We start from the raw sequence: 14,183 nt of genomic DNA, 5'->3' as shown, positions 1-14,183 counted from the left end.
TTTTTCTGAGGGATTTTGGGGCTTTTCCTGAGGGATTTTGGGGCTTTATTTGAGGGATTTTTGGGTTTCTTTTGAGTGATTTTGAGGCTTTTTTTGACGGATTTTTGGGTCTGTTTTGAGGGATTTTGGGGCTTTTTCTGAGGGATTTTGGGGCTTTTTTTGAGGGATTTTTGGGTCTGTTTTGAGGGATTTGGGGGCTTTTTCTGAGGGATTTTGGGGCTTTTTTTTCAGGGATTTTTGGGCTTTTTTTGAAGGATTTTAGTTTTTTTTTTTTTTGAGGGATTTTTGGGCTTTTTCTGAGGGATTTTGGGGCCTTTTTTTGAGGGATTTTTTGGTTTCTTTTGAGCGATTTTGGGGCTTTTTCTGAGGGATTTTGGGGGTTCCCGCCCTCAGCGCTGTGGCCCCGCCCCTTCGGGCGGGCTCCCGGTCGTTCCCAGCCTCCTATTGGCTGCCTCTGTTCTGAGTTGGTCACGCCCCCTGCGTGCGGCCGTCGGTTATTGGCTCCCTCGCGCGAAGAAACAGCCAATAGCAGGAGAGCTCCGCGCGTGGCCCCGCCCTTCTCTACAGAGCTCGGCCAATCAGAGGAGGCGTCGCCCACTCCCGCCACGCTCTGAGTGACGGCGTTTCTGGCCAATAGGAAGGGGACGTATGCGCGAGTTCCGCCTTGTGGGCGTGGCTTGAGCCGCACCCCGCCCTTTTTCCGCTATAAACACAGCGCCGCCAATGGGAGTGCGGGGATGCTTTGATTGACAGCGGCGCGAGGAGGCCGGACCGCTCCGCGCTTCGTCCCGTCCCCTGTCGGCTTTATCCAATCATCGAGCGTCGTTCTCTGACGGGCGCTCGCTTCGGCCAATGGGCGTGCGCGGAGGTGCGGGGCGCGCGGACGGGGCGGGGCGGTGGCCTGAGGGAGCCGCCGCCATCTTGGATGCCGCTGAGGCCGAGTCGGCGCTGAGCGAACCGTGGAGGGGGGGGGGGAACGGGCGGAAAGGCGGCGGCGACCCCCGCGAGTCGCGACATTATCGCGACACTATCGCGACATCATCGCCATTCCCCGGCCGGCAGGGCGCGCCTGGGCCGCTCCGCGAGCCTCCGGTGAGCGCGGGGAGAGGAGGGGGCGGGGAGCGGCGGCGGGGCCCTGAGGGGAGGGGGGGGTTTGGCGTGAGGGGGCGGCGGAGCTGAGGGGCGGCCTCGGGGGTCTGGGGGCGCTCTATAGGGGTCTATAGGGGTCTGGGGAGGGTTTATGAGGGGCTCTGGGTGGGCTGTAGGGGTTTTGTAGGGGTTCGTAGAGCTCTGGAGCTCTTCGTGGCAGGCTGAAGGGGTGGTGAGGGTTTCTATAGGGTCCTTATAGGGGCTGACCGGGGGTCCATAGGGGGCTGCAGATGCCTATAACGAATCCTTCGAGCATCTATAGGTGCCTACAGGGATGTAAAGAGGTTCTGGAGGATTCCAGGACATGCTGGAGGGGTCTGTAGGGGACTTGTGAGGGTAGATGAGGCTCTATAGGGGATCTTTGGTGCTCTGGAGGGTCCATAGGGGCTCTGTGGGGAGCTATAGGGGGCCTATAGGAGTCGTGGAGGGCTCTGTGGGAGTCTATAGGGGCTCCATAGAGAATCTTTAAGAGCCCATTTTGTTCTGTGGGGGTCTGTAGGGCTTTCTGGGGGGCTATAAGGGGTCTGTGGGGGTCTATAGGGGCTCCATATGGAATCTATAGGACCCCATTCTGTTCTGTGGGGGTGTTTTAGGGCTTTTTTGGGGTGCTCTAAGGGGTCTTTGGGGTTCTATAGGGGCCCTGTAGGGGTCTGTGGTGGTTTATAGGGGCTCCATATGTGATCTATAGGAGCCCATTCTGTTCTGTGGGGGTGTTTTAGGGCTTTTTTGGGGTGCTATAAGGGGTCTGTGGGGTTCTATAGGGGCCCTGTAGGGGTCTGTGGTGGTTTATAGGGGCTCCATATGTGATCTATAGGAGCCCATTCTGTTCTGTGGGGGTCTATAGGGCTTTTTCGGGGGCTGTCAGGGGCCTATAGAGGGCTATAAAGGGTCTGTGGGGGTCTATAGGGGCTCTGTATGGGGTCTGTGAGTGTCTATAGGGGCTCATAGAGAGCCTATAGGAGACCTGTGGGTTCTATGGGGCCTGTAGGGGTTGTGGAGGGATCTCTGGGGGCTCTCTATGGGGTCTGCAGGGGTCTATAGGTCCCTATAGGGGTCTGTAGGACTCCATTGGGTGCTGTGGGGGTCCATAGGAGGCCTATAGGAGGTCTACAGGGTATCTATAGGGGTCTGTGGGGGCTCTCTGTGGGGTCTGCAGGTCCCTATAGGGGTCTGTGGGGATCCATAGGGGCTCTATAGAGTATCTGTGGGTCTATAGGGTATCTATAGGGGTCTGTGGGGGCTCTCTGTGGGGTCTCTGGGGGTCTGGAGGGGTGTGTTTGATCTCTCTGGGGTCTATAGGGGCCCTGAGGGGGGAGGGGAGTGTCCATAGGGCGGGGTTTGGGGTCTCAGGGGGATTTGGGGAGGGTTTTGGGGGGGATCTCGGGGGGGTTTTGGGGGCTCAGGGGGGTTTTGGGGGGATTTGGGGGCTCAAGGGGATTTGGGGAGGGTTTTGGGGGGGTTTTGGGGGGATTTGGGGTCTCAGGGGGATTTGGGGAGGGTTTTGGGGGGGTTTTGGGGGGATTTGGGGTCTCAGGGGGATTTGGGGAGGGTTTTGGGGGGATCTCGGGGGGTTTGGGGGGGGTTTGGGGTCTCAGGGGGATTTGGGGAGGGTTTTGGGGGGATCTCGGGGGGTTTTGGGGGGATTTGGGGGTCCTGAGCCTCCCCTCCCCTGCCCCCCAGCAGGCGCCCCCCGAGGGGATGCCGAGAGCCCCCCAGAATGGCTGACAAGAGGAAGCTGCAAGGTGAGGGGGCACCTGTGGGGCGGGGCCGCCTCTGATTGGCTGGGACCGGGTGGGTGGGGCTGGGTGTGGGCAGAGAGAGGCTCTGATTGGCTGCAGAGCTCAGGGTGTGGCCCACGGCCGGCTCTGATTGGCTGCGGAGCTCAGGGTGTGGCCCATGGCTGGCTCTGATTGGCTGCAGAGCTCAGGGTGTGGCCCACGGGTGGCTCTGATTGGCTGTGGCGCTCAGGGTGTGGTCCATGGGCACCTCTGATTGGTTGTGACCCTGTGGGCGGGGCCTCCCCGCCTTGCCCCGCCCCCAGGTGAGATTGACAGGTGCCTCAAGAAGGTCTCGGAGGGCGTGGAGCAGTTTGAGGACATCTGGCAGAAGGTGAGGGGGGAACACCCCAAAATCCCCCCAAAAATCCCAAAATCCCCCAAAAAAATCCCAAAATCCCCCCAAAAAAATCCCAAAATCCCCCCAAAAATCCCAAAATCCCCCCAAAAATCCCAAAATCCCCCCAAAAATCCCCCCCAAAAAACCCCAAAACCCACCCAAAATCCCTCAAAAATCCCAAAATACCCCCAAAATCCCCCCAAAAAATCCCAGAATCTCCCTAAAATCCCCTAAAACCTCACCAGATCTCACAAAATCCCCCAAATCCATCTAAAATCCACCAAAATTCTCCCAAATCCATCCAAAATTCCCCCAAATTCCCCCAAATCCATCCAAAATCCCCCAAATCCATCCAAAATTCCCCAAAACCCCCCAAATCCATCGAAGATTCTCCCAAATCCATCCAGAATTCCCCAAATCCATCCAAAACCCCCCAAATCCATCCAAAATTCTCCCCAAATCCCCCCAAATCCCCCCCAAATCCCCCCAAATCCCCCCAAAATCCCCCCAAAATGCCCCAAAATGCCCCAAATCTCCCCAAAATGCCCCCAAATGCCCCCAAATCCATCCAAAATTCTCCCCAAATTCCCCCAAATCCCCCCTAAATCTCCCAAAATCCCCCCAAAATTCCCCAAAATCCCCCCAAATCCCCCCCAAATTCCCCCCAAATCCCCCCAAATCCCCCCAAAATGCCCCAAATCCCCCCCAAAATGCCCCAAATCCCCCCAAAATGCCCCAAATCCCCCCAAAATGCCCCAAAATGCCCCAAATCTCCCCAAAATCCCCCCAAATCGCCCCAAATCTCCCCAAAATGCCCCAAAATGCCCCCAAATCCCCCCCAATCTCCCCAAATCTCCCCAAAATGCCCCAAATCCCCCCGAATCCCCCCAAAATGCCCCAAAATCCCCCCAAAATGCCCCAAAATCTCCCCAAAATGCCCCAAATCTCCCCAAATCCCCCCCAAATTCACCAAATCCCCCCAAATCCCCCCAAAATGCCCCAAAATGCCCCCCAAATCCCCCCCAATCTCCCCAAATCTCCCCAAATCCCCCAATTGCGTTTCCAGCTCCACAACGCCGCCAACGCCAACCAGAAGGAGAAATACGAGGCCGACCTGAAAAAGGAGATCAAGAAACTGCAGGTTTGGGATTTTGGGGTGAAAAACCCCAAATTTGGGGCTCCCCAAAATCCCCTGCTGCTGCCTGGGGGGGATTTGGGGGCGTTTGGGGGATTTTTTTGGGGGAGTTTTGGGGTTTTTGGGGATTTTGGGGATTTTTTTGGGATTTTTTGGGGGGATTTTTGGGATTTTTTTGGGCATTTTGGGTTTTTTTGGGGTGTTTTGGGTTTTTTCGGGGATTTCTTGGGGATTTTTTGGGGATTTTTTGGGGGCATTTTTGGGTTGTTTTGGGGTGTTTTGGGGGGATTTTGGGATGTTTTTGGGGGATTTTGGGGTGTTTTTGGTGTGTTTTGGTTATTTTAGGGTGTTTTTGGGTTATTTTGGGGTGTTTTGGGCTATTTTGGGGTTTTTTTGGGGTTTTTTGAGGTGTTTTTGGGGAATTTTGGGCTATTTTGGGGTGTTTTTGGGCTATTTTGGGGTGTTTTTGGGGTATTTTGGGCTATTTTGGGATGTTTTTGGGCTATTTTGGGGTGTTTTGGGCTATTTTGGGGTTTTTTTGGGGGATTTTGGGGTGTTTTGGGCCATTTTGGGGTGTTTTTAGGGGATTTTGGGTGTTTTTGGGGTGTTTTGGGCTATTTTGGGTTTTTTTTGGGGTTTTTTGAGGTGTTTTTGGGGGATTTTGGGGTGTTTTGGGCTATTTTGGGGTGTTTTTGGGGTGTTTTGGGGTGTTTTGGGCTATTTTGTGGTGTTTTTAGGGGATTTTGGGTGTTTTTGGGGTGTTTTGGGGCTATTTTGGGGTGTTTTTGGGGTGTTTTGGGGGGATTTTGGGGTGTTTTGGGCTATTTTGGGGTGTTTTGGGGGGATTTTGGGATTTTTGATGGGATTTTGGGGTGTTTTGGGGTGCTTTTGGGCTATTTTGGGGTGTTTTGGGCTATTTTGGGGTGTTTTTGGGGTGTTTTGGGCTATTTTGGGGTGTTTTTGGGGTGTTTTTGGGGTGTTTTGGGCTATTTTGGGGTGTTTTGGGCCATTTTGGGGTGTTTCTGGCAGCGGCTGCGGGACCAGATCAAGACATGGGTGGCCTCGAACGAGATCAAGGACAAGCGGCAGCTGATCGACAACCGCAAGCTGATCGAGACGGTGCCGCCAGGATTGGGGCGAAAAACGGGGATTTGGGGCAAAAAACGGGGATTTGGGGCAAAAAACGGGGATTTGGGGGCAAAAAACGGGGATTTGGGGCAAAAAACGGGGATTTCAGGGAAAAAAAACCCCGATTGGGGCAAAAAATCCCCAGATTTGAGGCAAAAAACGGGGAATTTGGGGCAAAAAAATGTAATTTCAGGGGAAAAACCAAAGGGGTTTGGGGCAAAATTCATGAATTTTGGGCAAAAAAAGGGATTTTGGGGCAGAAAAATGGGATTTTGTGGAAAAAAAGTGAGGATTGAGGCAAAAAAATGGGATTTTCGGGCATAAAAGTGGGAATTTTTGGTAAAAAATCTGGATTTTGGGGAAAATGGGAGATTTAGAAGGAAAATTTGTGATTTTTAGGGGTAAATGAGGATTTTTTGAGTGAGAAATTGTATTTTTAGAAGGGAAATTTGGGTTATTTTGAGAAAAATGGGATATTTAGAAAGAAAATTGGATTTTTTGAGGGGAAATTGGGATTTTCACTGAGAAAAATGTGATTTTTAGGGGGAAAATTTGGTTTTTTTGAGGAAAAATGGGATATTTAGAAAGAAAATTGGAATTTTTTTGGGAAATTGGGATTTTCTCTGAGAAAAATGTGATTTTTAGGAGGAAAATTTGGGTTTTTTTGAGGAAAAATGATTTTTAGACAGAAAATTTGGGGTTTTTGGGGAAATTGGGATTTTCACTGAGAAAAATGTGATTTTTAAGGGGATAATTTGGGGTTTTTTGAGGAAAAATGGGATTTTTAGACAGAAAATGTGATTTTTTTTTTTGGAAATTGGGATTTTCTCCGAGAAAAATGGGATTTTTAGGGTGAAAACTTGGGTTTTTTGGGGGAAATTGGGATTTTCACAGAGAAAAATGTGATTTTTAGTGGGAAAATTTGGGTGTTTTTGAGGACAAACGTGATTTTTAGACAGAAAATTGGATTTTTTGGGGGGAAATTCGGATTTTCACTGAGAAAAATGGGATTTTCAGATAGAAAATTGCATTTTTTGGGTGCCCAAGGAGGATTTTTTGGGTTTTTTCTCCCCTCCCGGGTTTTGTCCGCTGGGGAATTTTGGGGAATTTTGGGGAATTTTTTTGTGGAATTTTGTGGAATTTTTTAATGGAATTTTGTGGAATTCTGTGGGATTTTTTGGGATTTTGTGGAGTTTTTTTGAGGAATTTTGGGGAATTTTGGGGAATTTTGTGGGATTTTTTTTGTGGAATTTTTTTGTGGAATTTTGTGGAATTTTGTGGGATTTTGTGGGATTTTTTTGTGGGATTTTGGGGAATTTTGTGGAATTTTGTGGAATTTTTTTTGGAATTTTTGTGGGATTTTGTGGGATTTTTTTGTGGAATTTTGGGGAATTTTTTTGTGGAATTTTGTGGAATTTTGTGGATTTTTTTTGTGGAATTTTGTGGAATTCTGTGGAATTTTGTGGAATTTTGTGGGATTTTTTTGTGGGGTTTTTTTGTGGGATTTTGTGGAATTTTTTTGTGGAATTTTGTGGAATTTTATGGAATTTTGGGGAATTTTTTGTGGAATTTTGTGGAATTTTGTGGAATTTTGTGGATTTTTTTTGTGGAATTCTGGGGAATTTTTTTGTGGAATTTTGTGGAATTTTGTGGAATTTTATGGAATTCTGTGGAGTTTTTTTGTGGAATTTTGTGGAATTTTTTTTTGGAATTTTTGTGGAATTTTGTGGAACTTTGTGGAATTTTCTGGAGTTTTGATTTTTGTCCGTTTTTGGGGTTTTTTGCAGCAAATGGAGAGGTTCAAGGTGGTGGAGAGGGAGACGAAGACCAAAGCCTACAGCAAGGAGGGGCTGGGGCTGGCCCAGAAAGTCGACCCCGCGCAGAAGGAGAAGGAGGAGGTCGGGCAGTGGCTCACGGTGAGGATTTACCCAAAAATCCCTTTTTTCTCCCCAAAAACCAGGATTTGCTGACTTAAAATGGCTTTTTTTGGCATTGAAATGGGGTTTTTTCCTGAAAAAAATGGGATTTTTTGGCATTAAAATGGGATTTTTTGGCATTAAATTGGGTTTTTTCCTGAAAAAATGAGATTTTTTGGGGATAAAATGGGATTTTTTGGCATTAAAATGGGATTTTTTGGCATTAAAATGGGATTTTTTGGCATTAAAATGGGATTTTTCCTGAAAAAAATGGGATTTTTTGGGGATAAAATGGGATTTTTTGGCATTAAAATGGGGTTTTTCCTGAAAAAATTGGGGTTTTTTTGAATTAAAGTGGGTTTTTTCCTGAAAAAGATGGGATTTTTTGGCATTAAAATGTTTTTTTTTGGTGTAAAAATGGTTTTTTTCCTGAAAAAATGGGGTTTTTTCTGTGTTAAAATGGGTTTTATTTGCATAAAATGTCTTTTTTGTTAATTAAAATGGATTTTTTTTCTTTAAAAATCGGGGTTTTTTTCATTAAAAAACAATTTTTTTTTGAGATAAAAATGGCTTTTTTCCTTACAGAAATGGGTTTTTTTTGTCCTAAAAAATCACTTGTCAAAAAAATTCACTTTATTTGCAAAAAAATTCACTTTTTTTGCTAAAAAAATCCCTTTCATTTACCAAAAAATTCATTTTTTCCCCCAAAAATTCATTTTTCTTGCTAAAAAATCCCTTTCATTTGCCAAAAAAAATCACTTTTTCCCCCAAAAATTCACATTTTTCCCCCCAAAATTGACTTTTTTCCCCAAAAATTCTTTTTCTTACTAAAAATCCCTTTTATTTGCCAAAAAACTCACTTTATTTGCCAAAAAGTACACATTTATCCCCAAAAATTCACATTTTTCCCCCCAAAATTCACTTTTTTTTCCCCAAAAATTCACTTTTCTTGCTAAAAAATCCCTTTTATTTGCCAAAAAAATCACTTTTTCCTCCAAAAATCCACGTTTTTCCCTCCAAAATTCACTTTTTTTCCCCAAAAATTCACTTTTCTTACTAAAAAATCCCTTCTATTTGCCAAAAAAGTCACTTTATTTGCCAAAATGTACACATTTATCCCCAAAAATTCAATTTTTTCCCCAAAAATTCGCTTTTTTCCCCAAAAAAATCACTTTTTTTCACCAGAAATTCACATTTTTCCCCAAAAAATTCACTTTTTTCCCTCAAAAATTCACTTTTTTCCCCAAAACTTCACTTTTTTCCCCAAAACTTTGCTTTTTTCCCCCAAAAATTCACATTTTCTCCCAAAAAATTCACATTTTCTCCCCAAAAATTCATTTTCTCCCCAAAAATTCACATTTTGTCCCCAAAAATTCACATTTTCTCCCCAAAAATTCACATTTTCTCCCCAAAAATTCACATTTTCTCCCCAAAAATTCACATTTTTCCCCCCAAAATTGCTGTTTTTTGCTGCTGGAGCTGTGCTGGTGCTGAGGGCGCTTTTTGCCCGTTTCTGGCTCTTTTTGCCCCAGAACACGATCGACACGCTCAACATGCAGGTGGATCAGTTCGAGAGCGAGGTGGAGTCGCTGTCGGTGCAGACGCGCAAGAAAAAGGGGGACAAGGATGTGAGTGAGCCAAAAACACCCCAAAACGCCCCAAAAACACCCCAGAAACCCCAAAATCACCCCAAAAACACCCCAGAAACACCCCAAAAACACCCAAAATCACCCCAAAAACACCCCAGAAACACCCCAAAACACCCCAAAAACACCCGAAATTACCCAAAATCACACCAAAAACACCCCAAATCACCCCAAAAACTCCCAAAATCACCCGAAACACCCCAAAAACACCCCAGAAACACCCCAAAATCACCCCAAAAACCTCAAAATCACCCCAAAAACCCCAAAATCACCCCAAATCACCCCAAAAACTCCCAAAATCACCCGAAACACCCCAAAAACATCCCAAATTACCCAAAAACACCCCAAAAACACCCAAAAACGCCCCAAAATCACCCCAAAAACACCCCAAAATCACCCCAAAAACACCCGAAATTACCCAAAAACACCCAAAATTACCCAAAATCACCCCAAAAACTCCCCAAATCACACCAAATCACCCAAAACCACCACAAATTACCCCAAAAACACCCCAAATCACCCCAAAATCATCCAAAGACACCTCAAAATCACCCCAAAATCACCCCAAAATCACCCAAAATCACACCAAAAACTCCCAAAATCACCCCAAAATCACCCCAAAATCACCCAAAATCACACCAAAAACTCCCAAAATCACCCCAAAATCACCCCAAAATCAACCCAAAAAATGGTTTTTTCCCGTTTTCCTGTGTTTTCCCCCCAGAATCGGGGCCGCATCGAGGCCCTGAATCCTCGGCTGGAGCTGAACCCCGATCCCAGTGACCCCTGAGCCCGTTTTTATCCATTTTCACCCCATTTCACCCCATTTCACCCCATTTTCACCCCATTTTCACCCCATTTTCACCCCGTTTTAACCCATTTTAACCCCGTTTTTTCCCGTTTTTTCCCCATTTCATCCATTTTTTCACCGTTTTTTCCCGTTTTCCCGTGTTTTCCCCCCAGAAGCAGGACCGCATCGAGGCGCTGAAGCGGCAGCTGGAGCTGGGAATTGATCCCAGTGACCCCAGACCCCATTTTCACCCCGTTTTAACCCATTCTGACCCATTTTAACCCCGTTTTTTCCCCATTTTATCCATTTTTTCACCATTTTTTCCCGTTTCTGGCTGTTTTCCCCCCAGAAGCAGGACCGCATCGAGGCGCTGAAGCGGCAGCTGGAGCTGAACCCTGATCCCAGTGACCCCTGACCCCATTTTAACCCATTTTAACCCCGTTTTTTCCCATTTTATCCCATTTTCATCCCGTTTTTTCCCGTTTTTTCCCGTTTTTTCCCCATTTCATCCATTTTTTCACCGTTTTTTCCCGTTTTCCCGTGTTTTCCCCCCAGAAGCAGGACCGCATCGAGGCGCTGAAGCGGCAGCTGGAGCTGAACCCTGATCCCAGTGACCCCTGACCCCATTTTCACCCCATTTCACCCCGTTTTTACCCATTCTGACCCATTTTAACCCCGTTTTTTCCTGTTTTTTTGCCATTTTTACACTTTTTTCACCATTTTTTCCCGTTTTCCCGTGTTTTCCCCCCAGAAGCAGGACCGCATCGAGGCGCTGAAGCGGCAGCTGGAGCTGGGAATTGATCCCAGTGACCCCAGACCCTATTTTCACCCCGTTTTAACCCCGTTTTTTCCCGTTTTTTCCCATTTTTTTGCCATTTTTCCCATTTTCACCCCGTTTTTTCCCATTTTCCCGGTTTTTCCCCCCAGAAGCAGGACCGCATCGAGGCGCTGAAGCGGCAGGTGGAGCTGAACCCCCATCCCAGTGACCCCTGACCCCATTTTTATCCATTTTCACCCCATTTCACCCCATTTTAACCCATTTTAACCTCGTTTTTTCCCGTTTTTTTGCCATTTTGACGTTTTTCACCCCGTTTTTTCCCGTTTCCCCGTGTTTTCCCCCCAGAAGCAGGACCGCATCGAGGCGCTGAAGCGGCAGCTGGAGCTGGGAATTGATCCCAGTGACCCCTGACCCCATTTTCACCCCGTTTTAACCCATTCTGACCCATTTTAACCCCGTTTTTTCCCGTTTTCCCGTGTTTTCCCCCCAGAAGCAGGACCGCATCGAGGCGCTGAAGCGGCAGCTGGAGCTGAACCCCCATCCCAGTGACCCCAGACCCCATTTTCACCCCATTTTATCCCATTTTCACCCATTCTGATCCCATTTTTTCCCGTTTTTTCCCATTTTCACCCCGTTTTTTCCCGTTTTTTCCCGTTTTTTTGCCATTTTTCCCATTTTTTCACCGTTTTTTCCCGTTTCCCCGTGTTTTCCCCCCAGAAGCAGGACCGCATCGAGGCGCTGAAGCGGCAGCTGGAGCTGGGAATTGATCCCAGTGACCCCTGACCCCATTTTCACCCCGTTTTAACCCATTTTCACCCCGTTTTTTCCCGTTTTCCCGTGTTTTCCCCCCAGAATTGGGACCGCATCGAGGCGCTGAAGCCTCGGCTGGAGCTGAACCCCCATCCCAGTGACCCCTGAGCCCGTTTTTATCCATTTTCAGCCCATTTTCACCCCATTTTATCCCATTTTAACCCCGTTTTAACCCATTTTAAGCCCGTTTTTTCCCGTTTTTTCACATTTTAACCCATTTTTTCCCCATTTTTACGTTTTTCACCCCATTTTTTCCCGTTTCTGGCTGTTTTCCCCCCAGAATTGGGACCGCATCGAGGCGCTGAAGCGGCAGGTGGAGCTGAACCCCCATCCCAGTGACCCCTGAGCCCATTTTAACCCCGTTTTAACCCATTTTCACCCCGTTTTTTCCCGTTTTTTTGCCATTTTTCCCATTTTCACCCCGTTTTTTCCCGTTTCTGGCTGTTTTCCCCCCAGAAGCAGGACCGCATCGAGGCGCTGAAGCGGCAGGTGGAGCGGCACCGTTTCCACGTGCGCATGCTGGAGACGCTGCTGCGGATGCTGGACAACGACTCCATCCCGGTGGAGCCGGTGAGGAAGCTGAAGGACGACGTGGAGTACTACGTGGATTCCTGCCAGGAGCCCGACTTCGAGGAGAACGAGTTCCTCTACGACGACCTCGACCTCGACGACATCCGTAGGGAGCGGGGGGACTGCGGGACACGGGGATTGGGGGGGAAAATGGGATTTGGGGGAAAAATGATGGGGATTGGGGGAGAAAAATGGGATTTGGGGGAAAATAACGGGGGAAAATAATGGGGAAAAATAATGGGGAAAAATAATGGGGATTGGGGGAAAAATAATGGGGGAAAATAATGGGGATTGGGGGAAAAAATAATGGGAATTGGGGGAGAAAAATGGGATTTGGGGGAAAAAATAATGGGGAAAATGGGGAAAAATAATGGGGATTGGGGGGAAAATGATGGGGATTGGGGGGAAAATAATGGGGAAAAAATGGGGAAAAATAATGGGGAAAATGGGGAAAAATAATGGGGATTGGGGGAAAAATAATGGGGGAAAATAATGGGGATAATGGGGAAAAATAATGGGGATTGGGGGAAAAATAATGGGGATTGGGAGAAAAAAATAATGGGAATTGGGGGAAAAATAATGGGGGAAAATAATGGGGATAATGGGGAAAAATAATGGGGATAATGGGGAAAAATAATGGGGGAAAATAATGGGGAAAAATAATGGGGAAAAATAATGGGGATTGGGGGAAAAATAATGGGGGAAAATAATGGGGATTGGGGGGAAAAATAATGGGAATTGGGGGAGAAAAATGGGATTTGGGGGAAAAAATAATGGGGAAAAATGGGGAAAAATGATGGGGAAAATGGGGAAAAATAATGGGGAAAATGGGGGAAAATAAGGGGGATTGGGGGGAAAATAATGGGGAAAAAATGGGGAAAAATAATGGGGAAAATGGGGAAAAATGATGGGAATTTGGGGAAAAAATAATGGGGGAAAATGGGGAAAAATGATGGGAATTGGGGGAAAATAATGGGGGAAAATGGAGAAAAATAATGGGAATTGGGGGAAAAATAATGGGGGAAAATAATGGGGATAATGGGGAAAAATAATGGGGGAAAATGGGGAAAAAATGATGGGAATTGGGGGAAAAATAATGGGGGAAATTGGGGAAAAATAATGGGAATAATGGGGGAAAATAATGGGGATTGGGGGGAAATAATGGGAATTTGGGGAAAAATAATGGGGATTGGGGGAAAAAAATAATGGGGGAAAATAATGGGAATTGGGGGAAAAAGTAATGGGAATAATGGGGGGAAATTGGGAAAAAAATAATGGGGATAATGGGGAAAAATAATGGGAATTGGGGAAAAAAATAATGGGGGAAAATGGGGAAAAAATGATGGGAATTGGGGGAGAAAAATGGGATTTGGGGGAAAATAATGGGGGAAAATGGGGGAAAATAATGGGAATTTGGGGAAAAATATTGGGGATTGGGGGGAAATAATGCGGGAAAATAATGGGATTGGGGGAGAAAAATGGGATTTGGGGGAAAATAATGGGGGAAAATAATGGGGATTGGGGGAAAATAATGGGGGAAAATAATGGGGATTGGGGGAAAATAATGGGAATTTGGGGAAAAATAATGGGATTTGGGGGAAAAAATAATGGGGATTGGGGGAAAAATAATGGGGATTGGGAGAAAAAAATAATGGGAATTGGGGGAAAATAATGGGGGAAAATAATGGGGAAAAATAATGGGGAAAAATAATGGGGATTGGGGGAAAAATAATGGGGAAAATAATGGGGATTGGGGGAAAAATAATGGGGATTGGGGGAAAAATAATGGGGAAAATAATGGGGATTGGGGGAAAAATAATGGGGATTGGGGGAAAAATAATGGGGAAAATAATGGGGATTGGGGGAAAAAATAATGGGGGAAATAATGGGAATTTGGGGAAAAAATAATGGGGAAAAAATAATGGGAATTGGGGGGAAAATAATGGGGGAAAATGGGGAAAAAATGATGGGAATTGGGGGAAAATAATGGGGGAAAATGGGGAAAAATAATGGGGAAAAAATGGGGATTGGGGAAAAAATAATGGGGAAAAATGATGGGAATTGGGGAAAATAATGGGGAAAAAATGGGGAAAATAATGGGGGAAAATGGGGAATTGGGGAAAAATAATGGGGGAAATTGGGGGAA

At 46.6% G+C, this 14,183-nt stretch overlaps 1 protein-coding gene across 2 annotated transcripts in view; it reads left to right on the top strand.

The window, feature by feature from the left end:
* Positions 1 to 895: 895 nt before the first annotated feature.
* CNOT3 (CCR4-NOT transcription complex subunit 3) overlaps positions 896 to 14,183 on the top strand; it is a 44,327-nt gene continuing 31,039 nt past the window's right edge. Inside the window, exons 1-8 of one of the 2 annotated variants that reach the window (XM_086871621.1) lie at positions 896 to 1,092; positions 2,830 to 2,891; positions 3,191 to 3,258; positions 4,331 to 4,405; positions 5,429 to 5,518; positions 7,315 to 7,443; positions 8,976 to 9,071; positions 11,924 to 12,143. In XM_086871621.1, the coding sequence (XP_086727747.1) occupies positions 2,867 to 2,891; positions 3,191 to 3,258; positions 4,331 to 4,405; positions 5,429 to 5,518; positions 7,315 to 7,443; positions 8,976 to 9,071; positions 11,924 to 12,143 (703 nt within the window). In that variant the 5' untranslated portion in view covers positions 896 to 1,092; positions 2,830 to 2,866. The remainder of the gene's footprint in view (positions 1,093 to 2,829; positions 2,892 to 3,190; positions 3,259 to 4,330; positions 4,406 to 5,428; positions 5,519 to 7,314; positions 7,444 to 8,975; positions 9,072 to 11,923; positions 12,144 to 14,183) is intronic. The other variant, XM_086871622.1, reaches the window with a different exon arrangement.

The sequence above is a fragment of the Cyanistes caeruleus genome, chromosome 36 (genome assembly GCF_971803275.1).
Source record: "Cyanistes caeruleus chromosome 36, bCyaCae1.hap1.1, whole genome shotgun sequence".
Lineage (NCBI taxonomy): Eukaryota > Metazoa > Chordata > Aves > Passeriformes > Paridae > Cyanistes > Cyanistes caeruleus.
This window is presented reverse-complemented; position numbering and strand designations above follow the sequence as displayed.